Below are 11,916 nucleotides of genomic sequence, written 5' to 3' on the forward strand. Positions count from 1 at the left end.
CCGCGCTCTCAGTAAAAGCTCATTGTCTTGACTTCTATCAGTCACCTACACATCCAGAGCTCAAAGGACAACTGCCATAAGGCACTTGTAGATTATTCCTAGGGTAACTACTGTCAGACACAGATCCGCCTACAATGCACATAGTCCATGGACTGAGGCACTTAAGGCTCTCTTCTCTGGCATTTCAGACAGTTGCTCGAGAAAACAGAACCATGATATTTAGCCCTAATTTGTGTCCCTGTCCATTACCATTAATTTCACAGAGTTTAAAGCTATGATTCTCAAAGTTTTGGTGGTTGAGAGCCAATTTAATGGGGACACATTGGATTGAGGGATGCATGGGTTAAATGCGACACAGTGGTGGTAATGTCATGGTTTGAGGCCAGACAGCTGGCCATCATTGATAAGTTTCACATTATGCATGTCAAATTTCACATTTGACATTGTGACATTTCACATGTAATAAGGGTCAAAATCATTAATTCAATGCTATGATTGAATTGAATTATTGAGACTGACATATAGAGCTGCAGAGTGACTCTGCAAACATGCTTACACATCATATGTAGAGTTAGAGTCTAGCTGATATTTTTCCGAGCCAAGGGAGTCCGAACAGAATGTCTTAGATAATACGTAGAATCAGTAGGCTGAGAATTGTTAGATAATATTAATGCAGTAAGGTTAGGTTAGGGAGGTGTTTTTCTTTCTCTGTCTTTTTCCAGAAAAGGAGCAGATGGTAGATGAGGTCAGACGTGGACGAAGTGGAGGAGAAGATCCGCAGGGAAGAAGACAGTTTCCCAGAAGAAGATAGTCATAACAATACTTGTTTTTGTTGTGGTATAAAACTGTAATGCCCGCTTACAGGCCCATTCTTTTTGTGAAGCAGACCACCGATTCACATTGAGGTCCCGCATGCTGTAACTTAAAATTTCAACTGCTGTACTTCCTTAAAGAAAGAAAAACGAACAGCAACACCCTTTTTGAATTATATTTGTAACTGGTCTGGTCAGGAGGTTGTGTATAGGATTGTGCTTTATGTTGTTTTATGCTGTCATTTTGCTCTATTTTATAGTTCTCTAGCAATTTGGGAAGTGGCTATTTCTTTTCTTATTCCTTGGCAGTACCTGTACTTCCTGGTGTTAAGATATTTAGTCTGCTGTGATGATGAGTTGAATTTCAAAAAGAATACTCCCTTAGTGTCCTCCTGTGCTTTTATATCATATCGTATAACATGGACTGTATGAATGAAGGTAAAGTGACATATTCTTCTCTTGTCACCATCAAAGAGTGCATAATGTATTACTAAGATGGCTAGTTCCCTACATGAAAGCAACCTACAGCAGTTCTGTGGGTGCTTCCACCCTCAAAATATTCAGTTTGCCAATATTCAGTGTCAAGGTCTGATATTATTTCTACAAGAAGCATTTCAAGAAATAGAATATCTTTGGAACCTGATCTTTTTTATTTATGTATTGTTCATTTTCACAGCTTGCCTAAGCTGTAATGGTCAAATCTCTGGTGCTCTGTATGAAAAAATATAGCTATAACCTGCCTTTCAAGTGTCTTTATGAATGAATCTCTAATCATTCGAACTCTACCAGCTTAAAAACAAAGAAGAAAGTGAGCCAACACAGACAATGACATCTGTAGCAGCATACATGCTGTGCTTTCTTCACATGTGAAGATGATTTAGGCTTTAGTGAATTTGCTCACCAAATGTTTATTTTCAACAGATATATATAAATATAAAAAAAAACTGAGGACTCGATAGTTTAAATAATTTGACTAAAAGAATTATTTGCTGATTTGCAGATCATTTGCTTGCAGTAGGAAAACACTGTTTTTGACAGACTTCGTTGACCCTACACGGTTTAATAACTAAAATGTTTTCATGAGCAGGCCACCATTTAGTTTTTTTTCTCGACGAAACAACAACAGCAACATGTATAGGTGGGCACAGACGATAATGGTAAAGGCGAAGTTGCGCGTAAAGCCCTGTTCTTTAAAGCGCTACAGCACACACTCCCACATGTTTAGAACGATCCCTCGCAGCCGTCTCACCTACTTGTGGCTCAAGTACTACTTGTACTGTAGATTTTTACTTTGTCTCGATGCGTAAAGAAACCACAGTGGGGACCGATAATTGCGACAATAAAAGCTTTCCACGACACCCACCTGCAGCACGGTCTTCACCGTGACCGGAGAGACCACAGTGGTGCATATCATCTCGCCGTTACGCATCCTTTGGCCCATTATGAAGGGCATCGGTGTCGCGAGAGCGAAGGAAGCGAACCACATGGCGCTGATGAGTTTCTTGGTGCGGCTGCGGGACATGATGCTCTTGGCTTTGAACGGGTGGCAGATGGCCATGTAGCGCTCCACGCTCAGGCTGGCGATGTTAAGCGCGGTGGCATAAGAGCAACTGTCCCGGAGGAAGTAGTAACCCCTGCACACGGCGTCCCCGAACACCCATGGGTAATGGAACCAGATAAAGTTGTAGAGCTCAATGGGCATGGAGAGGATCAGAATGAGCAGGTCGGACACGGCGAGACTGGCCAGGTGATAGTGTACGGTGCTCTGGAGGTTCTGCAGCGTCTTTCTGGTAATCAGGGTATAAATAGTGATGGAGTTGCCCAGGGAGCCTATGGCGAACAGAGCCAAGTAAATGATAGTGACAATGACTTTTGCGTACACATTCGTATTAACTTCCAGTTCCTCCTCATTACTTGTGGGACCGACGGTGCTGTTATCAAATGGAGGCAGTGAGTTATTCGCAAAAAGTTTCTGCGCCAACGAGCCAAAGCCGATCAAGTCGCTCCCCGAGAGCGTGAAGTTTAAATCCATTCTGCTTTTCTTCATGAAGGTATGGAACGAAAAGGTACAACTGAGCAAGCCGAGTGGATATGTGCCGATGCGACTCGCTCTGGTTTAAGTCAGAGGAGACCACCCTTTATAATTTGGCACGACAGAAGGCGTGCTCGCTTATTGGTGCTGCTGCGATGACGCACGACCATTCACTTTGTCCGTTAGTTCCATCTTGTCCGTTTATGGTTCACCTTGGAAACAAACAGTGGGATGCAACAACGCATCAAGAATTAAAGGAATTTAATTTCAAGTATGGTTTCTAATATAATTTTTTTCTTCTTTGCTGTTTTTCTCTGTTATTTTATTTTGAACCCTTAACTTTCTCTCCAAGAAGCTTTTGTCCTCTTTCTTCTCTCAGTCAGCCTTACAAGTAGAAAGAAATGATGTTATGTGTAAGTCGGAGACTCCACAACAGGGTACCAGACTTTACTCTGGGCCCCAGATAATGATTATGCTCATGATCCACTCCCAGTGTGAACTCCTTTGGACAAGAAGGAGAAAATGATTCTAATGGTTATTTCACAGCAGTAGGCTCACCTCTTTTTGACATTTTCCCCACATTGTTTATCACAAAGTTGTACATCTAAATATTTTAATGTTCTTTTTAGCATATCATTTCAGTTTTCCCTCACGCCTGGGTGCTCACTATTATTCATGTGTTGCTCATACATTATATAAGGCTTTAAAGCATTGTTTATGTGTTGCAAGATAATTTCTGTTGTGTGACTCTGCTGAGCATCAACAACCTGTCCATGACACCCTCCAAACTCTGATGAAACAGAACATAGCTTTCTGGTTGCTTCCCTGGGTCCCCTACAAAGCAATACAAATGTATAGAATAGAAATAGAACCAGTGGATTATTTAACAGTGGCTATTGTTTTAGTTATATGATTAAGATTTGTGGGATTCATAAAATAATATTTCTCTAAAAAGATAATTTCATAGTCATTTGTCTAAAAAAGGGGGAAAGGAAAAATCCCAACATGCAACATTCAGCATGGTGCAAAAGTCTGAGCCACTTATGATTTCTGTATATTTTGATAGGAAAACAATCATATATTTTTACAGTTGCAACAGGCTTGAAAGTCAACATTTGGTATGATCACCTTTATGCTTCAACACTCTCTTAGGCAGCTTTCCTGTAATTTCTTTAAGGAGGCTTCAGGAATAGTTCTTCAGGCTCATGGAAATGTTGGCTGCCTTTTGTTCTGCTCTCTGTCAGGATGATCCCACACTGCTTCAATAATGTTATGTTGGTCTAGGATCTGGGAGGCCAGCTCATGATTGATGTATGGTTTTGTATCCAGACCTGCTTTTTCCGCACTGACAATTTGTTTTGGGTCACCATTGAACTGACAATTGAAACTGTTGCCAATCAGATGCTTTCCAGATGAAATTGCATAGTCAATCAAAATCTGATGTTACGCACTATAGAAACGCACTGTGATACCATTCTCCTCACCTCATCCTTAATGATAATTTGAACCAAAAATTTCAAATTTTGTTTAATCACTTCATAAGACATGTTGCTTCTGACTTACTACTGGCTTCTTAACAGCCATGTTTCTACTGAGACCATTTTTGATAAGGCTTCAGCAAACAGTAGGTGGATCAAATGAGGTTCTAGGGTTAGATGCATGTCTCCAGTGCTGTGTCAGGTCTTTTGCGCCTTATTTCATACTGCTTAATAACACGACTTTCAGATACTGTTCACCGCTTATCCTTTTGACCTCCACTTGTCCAGTTTCCTCAAATTTATATGGACATACTGCACAGCATGCTTTCAGGCAAATTTTCAGGTATTAGCTCTTTGGGAATCACCTTGCTGATACTAAGGTGCCTAATGATGCAATTTAAAGTGGACATGAAAAACATGAAACATGTATAAAGGCTAATTTACACCGTGGAGGAGAGCAAAATATAGACATGAGGGGTGGTTCAAGACTTTTTCACATTTCTGTATGTGTTTTCTTTTTCCAAATTCACCAAATTAAAGAATAATATTGATTGATTGAATATTGAACTTTTTGTGGAAAAAATATATTTTTCTTCTTCTCCTATTTTTGTAAAACACATTTTACTGGTGTGATATAAGATAACAATCCAATAGTAATAGCAGGCAAAAATACTAATAGTGCTAACTCCTTTTTATAATGTTTAGTAACAGAGTTAACTTAAACAGATTTGAATCATGTACAATTTCTAGGCAGTCACTTACCCTAGGTTTGTTTTAAAGGAAAAACAGTGTGTCAACATTAAATTGTAAGGAGAAGCTTCTTAGTTTTAATAATGAAAAGACAATTTAAGCACTTATTCAACCTTCATGACTGAATTAGTTGTTGTTAAAAATGTGGGGAATTTGAAAAGTCATTTATACCTGCTTTTAGGTATAGCATAAAATGTTTAGAAAGTCTTTATAATTAAAATATAAGATCTAAAATATAAGCTTTTAAAAGAAATGTCATGTCTCTGACTGTCCGCTGTTGACCCTTTTAGCAGTGCCCCTGTGACTTATATTGTAAGTATCTTATGTTGCTGTCTCTCAGTAAAATTTGAGCACAATAAAACTGGTGTGAAAGCCACCCCAATTTTTTGTCAGACATATGTATATTTTATCCACAGCTACAGTTAAAAAAAAAATGAAGCAAATATGTTCTGCTAGAGAGTATTGCAGGGAAACGTTTTAAAATCTGACAGTCTTCCATGGCATCCCTATTCTTAGTTCACAGGCAGAAAGGAATGAAAAAGAAAATAGAACCTTAGAGAAAACGAAAGTTAAGGTGCCATAATGGTAGCGATGTGTCGTTTGTGAATGAGCTGGTTCTAAGAGTCGATGCTTTCTAGCGAATGACAAGAGCTGACTCCAGCCAGGGAGAGCCACATCTTTAGCCTACCCTACTGAGACCTCATGCATGTAGGGATGGGATATTGTTTTGATTGCCATACCATGTGGCCAATCACATGCAAAGACAGACCATTATGTGAAAGAAGGAAGGTGGGCAGCGATTTCAGAGACAGCATGTTGGGGAAATAACAATATTTTCAACGTTACTTTCACTAAAAAGTGATGAAATGAGTGAAACATGAAAAGAAGCATCTGACTGCATTTCACTGGTATTGGAAAATGCAAAGATAAAATTACATTTATTTTTTCAACCATTTGCCATTGTGGAGGACAATAGATTTAAAACTTTTTTTCCAGGCCTTAAACTCCATGTATTTTCTACCTAGCAGTTGCATATGCATAAAATTTAAGTTTTTATGAAAACACTGAAGAAAAAATTGCTTCACAAAACACAAACCATTCATAATTGTGAAATTAGGTTAAATAGAAGGCTCTGAAGTGGGAAACAAGCCAAAAGAGCAGAATCTTTGAAAAGAGCCAGATCTCATCACTACATCATTGATACAGCATATTCTTACAAAAGCTACAGAAAGCTGCAAGCAAACCTAAATTTGCACATCATCTTTTAGGAGCTCCCTTTAGGGGTGACTACAGCAGAACATCTGCCTCCACCTCACTGTATCCATACCATCCTATTCTGTCAAACCAACCAGCCATCCCTCTTTATCTTTATGTCTGACAGCTCCATATTCAACATCCTTTGCTCAGCTTTGTCTCTTTAACTTTGTCTTATCCTCTGTTACCTTTAGCTGTGCGTCTTGTCTTTTTGTCAGTGTCACTGTTTCCAAACCATACATCATGGTAGGTCTCACTACTAACTTGCTGCTATTCCTGTGTCATAAATCACCCCTGGCACTCTCAACCTGCTGGATCATTTGTGCAACTTCATTAGGGAATAGGTAAGAATTTAGCTATTCCGATTCCATTATAGATATTAATTAGCGATTCGATTCCTCATCAATTCTCTTATTGATTGTGATTGGGTTCCTAGTGGCTCTGTTTTCTGAGTAACTGCCATTGCTAAGCAGCAATAAAGAAATTACATTCATGCAAATTAATTGCATGCTGTGTATCAAATGTTTCTGCATGTTTGTTGAGGTATTTTCCCTATTTGTTGTGATCAATGTAGGAGTCATTACTTAAAAAAGTAATTATTACACATATTATGCAGAACATGTTTCTTAACAGTAATCCAGTACCCTACTTAACTACTACAGGAAAAAGTAATTTATTATATTACTCATTACATTACTTTCATGTTACTCTGTAAAATAGCTGAAACACACTGTCTCATAATCACCATTCAACAAACATACATCTGTAGCTACAACCCCGCAAACCGACACAAATCCCTAATAAGGACAAACATCTTTAAGATCTTTCTTTTAGTAGACTACAAAGCTGACCGCACAAAGCAAAGATGAAAACCAGAACACACACACACACAAAAAAACCCGATTGCCACAGAGATTCTGATTTGTAAACATGAACAGGTAGAAAGGGAGGCTTCAGCCTGACTGTTCATCTCTTTGTTACTTGTTGAAGTAAAGGGTCCAGCTGCTAGGGTTGGCATTCACCCAGCTTTCACTCTGGGTTCTTGGCTAGCTTAGTATTAGCATGCTGTGGTTGTTTCTTTACTAGATTGCCATGTATCTTGTCTTTTTGTGCGATAAATATAAATGTCCATATTCACACTCTAGACTGCGTGGCTATTTTCTTCCTCTGACTGTGAACTGAAATCAGCTGATTGTAGCGCGCAGGCAGACTAACCATTCTAAGGAATGGGCTACTGGGAACTGATTTTCTACAAGAAAATTTCCATTCCTAATCTTAAATTTCTTCCTGCATCAGGAACTCAAGCCTTGTTCATTAAGGACAAACCTGCTGCTGAACCATGCAGCACCTCTGTATGGGTGCACTATAACATCATGATATCAAGATACTGGACGCCAGACCTAGTTTTGTTCAAACCTAAAGATATGCCCAACACCTTTTGGCAGTTTCCCTCACTATGACAGCTGTACTTTCCTAGTCATCTGGTAACTTCCATGCCACCTAGAGCCAGTCTTATCTCCTTCCTAAACTCTGCAGAACATCCTTTCTTGTTCTACTTCCACCGTTTAATCCTTGCCTCTACTGTCACTTGTTTCCCTGTCTTCATGTCAAAAGTCATCCTGTAGACTACAATTCAATGTGTGCTACATTGTCTCCTACCACCATCTTGCCTTCTTTTACCTTTTTCATATTAAACCTTTTGCATAAGATGCTGTACATTGTCATGTTATGTCCTTCTTTCTTCCTGAAATATCTCTTCACAACAGCCATTTACATCCTTTTTTGTTTAAATCCACTACCATCTGGCCTTCTGCATTTCTCTCCTTAATTGGAAAGTGACATCATAACGAGTTGCTTTCTTAGTCCCCCACTGTTCTTGGAGTTTTATTGCCCACTGAAGATAACATCATATAAATATTTGTAGTGTCTCGGTGACTGTTCTGGGGGTAGTCTCCAGAACAGTGAGAAGGGCTCCTAAAGAGGTCAGTGGCTTCCTAACTTAGCTGCTAGTATAAACCAAACATTTAGCTATCACAGAAAATGTAGTAGTTATTTAATGTTAAAGTTGTTATGGCTTCAGCTGAACTAAGGATATCAATAGTCGTCTTACTTGGAAAACCAAAATCAAACCTGGCCTATTTTAGAGAAGTGCTGGATCAAAACTACAGGCTGTAAAACCATGTTAGGTCGAACATAAAAGGTAGATGCAAGGTGTATTTTAGTGGAGCTTAATCCAAAGACAAATTTTGCAGGTAGATCCAGATGCTGCAAAAGTATTCTACCTTGACAATACCATTAAGAACTAGCAACTTGGCTATGATATAGAGGCTATTTTACACAGAATAAAATAGAACAGAACAAAATAGCCCTTAATTGTGGCTGCTCCACACCAAATGTGCATGGTATAAAAATATACAGTTGTGTCTTAAAATATTTCCTATCACCTCTGTGTGTCTTGGACACAAAATGCTTGAAAACTACTGCTTGTTAGCCTGATAGTAAATGAGATAGAAATTGTCTTAGCCTGAAACAAAGTGCATGATCGTTAAATACCAAGCATATATGCTTCACTTAATTTTGTCAATACATGAATAAGTGTCATGGTAGCATCTACATAGAGCCATGCAAAGATTATCTGTCACACTGTTGTCAAGAGGACTAGTAAAACTCTCAGTGTCACTCAAATTGATCCATACAGAGCCTTCATTCTGCGTTGGTCATTAATAGATACAACCACAGAGCAATAATGTGACTTTTTTGAAAAAATGACTTTTTGTGAAACAGGGATATCTTCTTCACCAGTTTCTGGGCAAACTATTCCTCACCTTATTAAAATTTACTGACCACTGACCACTTACTAGATTGTATTACTGTGACTTTGGGACCTGAAACCCAGTTTGGACCCGGAAACAGCTAATAACGTCAGACTTACACTTTTATTATTAAAATAGGTTACTTTTAATTTTATTAATTTGCACAAACAAAACTGGGGTTCAAAACAGCTCACATAGCTTAATAGTAGGGGTGCAACAACACTCGTATCAATATTGAACCGTTCGATAGAGCGCTTTCGGTTCGGTACGCATATGTATCGAACAATACAAAATTTTTTATTTATTTTATCAACTTTTCTTCTGACGATGCTGTCTGTGTTGAGAGCTCAGTGGACTACTCCGCCTAGGCTGCACTGTCGAGTGCAGATCTACTGAGCGCAGTGCAAGCTAGCAAGACAGAAGCTAAGCTCGTTGCAACATGGCAACTGCCTCAACGCTACCCGAAATTGAACCTCCCCCACCCTCATTCAGATCTGGCGTTTGGAACTATCTTGGTTTTCATGTGAAACATGACCCTTATGGTAAGCGCGTCATGGACAAAAGTAAAACAGTATGTCGGATGTGTCACGCAATGCTCAATTGGTGGGAACTAGCGCGTTAGCGCAGTTAGCTTGCTTGTTAACGTGTTGACGCCGTCCAGCCCCACGCACGGGGCGATCCACGGTAATTCATTAACGGAGATTTTCCACGTTATGGTGTTAATGTCATTTTAACTAGATTAACGCTGACAGCACTAGTGGGAACACAACGAATATGACTGCACATTTACGCTGACATCATCCTAGTTCAAAGACAAGTGGAATAGCGTAGCACATGATTCTCCTTATGGGGACCTGATATGTTTAATATGCTGCTGAGAGTATACCCCAGAAGAAGTGTATAGTATAGCTTTTATTTTGGAAAGAGCCATTTCTCTGTAATAAACTCTCTTTTTCAAAGATGAGTGATTTCTCGATCAGATAGATTTTTTTAAAATTATTATTTTGTTGTTTCAGCAACATTAAATTTAATAACTGTACTTATTGTAATAACTGTACTTACTTAGTTAAAATATATATTTATAATTTTAATAAATGACAAATTAAAAAGGCATGAACATTTTTTTGTATCGAAAAAATATCGAACCATGACACCAAAGTATCGAACCGAACCGAACCGTGAATTTTGTGTATCGTTGCACCCCTAGTATTTCTGTTTTAATGTAAGCTTCCCCTCACTTATTGGTCACAAAATTAAGTAAATGATTAACAAAGAATTTGATTTATTTATTTTTATTCTAGAATTCAATGAAAGCAACAAAAAGATAGTATTAATGTAATGAAAATGCAAAGTTAACATATTAAATCATGAACTGTGGAGTCATACGTGGTAAAAGATTATGGCTTGCAATGGGGCATAACACAAGAATTCCTTAAGCATGTTGTTGTTTGATAGTAAAAGTTGCCATCCCCTGCCCCAGTTGAATGATTATGATTTATTTGCCCCATTTGCTGCGCTGCAAAGCTGCGTGTGGGCAAAAAGACTGATGAATGCCAAGAAGAAGCTGCTGAAATGAAACTATTTATGGTGGTGTCCAGTCTTGTGGTGAGCTTAGCAAATGAAATAAGCAACAGGTTTCTCCAGAATTTAAAAAAATAGCTTTTAAAGTTGAGCTGTAATTATTCTAAATCTTTCCTTTCATTGAGGTTTTTTTTTTTTTTTTTACCAGGAGGAATGGACTGGCATTTAGAAAGGATGGCAGGGCTGCAGCTAATCTGTAGCTAATGAGCTTTTCTTCGAACGTCAGTTGATGGGTTGGACATAAAAGAATAATAAAAAACAGTTTTTCACTTGAAATACAGATATATTCTTGCATACCTTAATGTGGAGGCAGTGTGGTCTGTATGCCTGCAATGTGGTGGCAGAAAACCCCCCATTTGATTTAATGTAGGATAAAAAAAACTCTGCGATTGTGTCATCAAAACTAAGAGATTGTACTTTCACACAAGCTGACAAATACACCTGACTCCTTTAAAGGTTGCTAAGCTTTTCCTCTAAACCATAAGATAAATTCATTAATTAACAGTTAAGAGTTATTTTATCAAGTTCAAGGATTTTATTCAAGTGCAGCATTTAGTGCAGGAGAGCCAGAATCTTGCCAAAAATGAATTTCGTTAAAGTATTATTGTTCAATTTGCTACTGTTTGCATACAAACATCGAGCTATTTTATCATTGGAGATTATATCTGTTATTATTCATTATGTATGCAACAGATGCACAAAATGAGCAGGTCAGAAGCTGTGAAAAAACTGGCTGGTGACCTCCAGATCTCACAGAAATGCCAGAAAGATGATACGTATGATATGTAATATGTGTAATAATAACCTTTTCATTGCAGTGTTACTGTCCATAGAGATGATGTGATACTACCACTGTCGTCATTCCCATGGTCTGCCAGCAAGTATTAATTACCAGGTAGGGGTGAAGGGTAAATACAATGTATAGAAGATTAGAGGGAATTTACAACAACATCACACTGAAGCAATTATGATCATTACTATCATAGCTATTTTTAATATGGAAACAAAAGTGTAAAAGAGACATATGGGAAATACAAATGGTTTCTCTTAAAAACAAAAATACTCCTGATAGAATGAATTTTTTAAAGCACTCTTTAAATTCCACTCTTTGCCTAAATATAGACAGTTTTGTGTATTTCATATTTAGCATGTCCAATAGAGCTGAAAGATGGTTAGTTGGTTAGTGGGTGAATAAA

The 11,916-nt window shown here is 38.2% G+C and overlaps 1 protein-coding gene across 1 annotated transcript in view; it reads right to left on the reverse strand.

Annotated features, from left to right (window-relative positions):
- Positions 1-3,125, reverse strand: part of ntsr1 (neurotensin receptor 1 (high affinity)) — an 86,285-nt gene extending 83,160 nt beyond the window's left edge. Inside the window, exon 1 of the mRNA XM_040013870.1 lies at positions 2,176-3,125. Coding sequence (XP_039869804.1) covers positions 2,176-2,859 — 684 coding nt within the window. The 5' untranslated portion in view covers positions 2,860-3,125. The remainder of the gene's footprint in view (positions 1-2,175) is intronic.
- Positions 3,126-11,916: the final 8,791 nt, after the last annotated feature.

Source organism: Simochromis diagramma, unplaced genomic scaffold (genome assembly GCF_900408965.1).
Source record: "Simochromis diagramma unplaced genomic scaffold, fSimDia1.1 OVJJ01000705.1, whole genome shotgun sequence".
Classification (NCBI taxonomy): Eukaryota; Metazoa; Chordata; class Actinopteri; order Cichliformes; family Cichlidae; genus Simochromis; species Simochromis diagramma.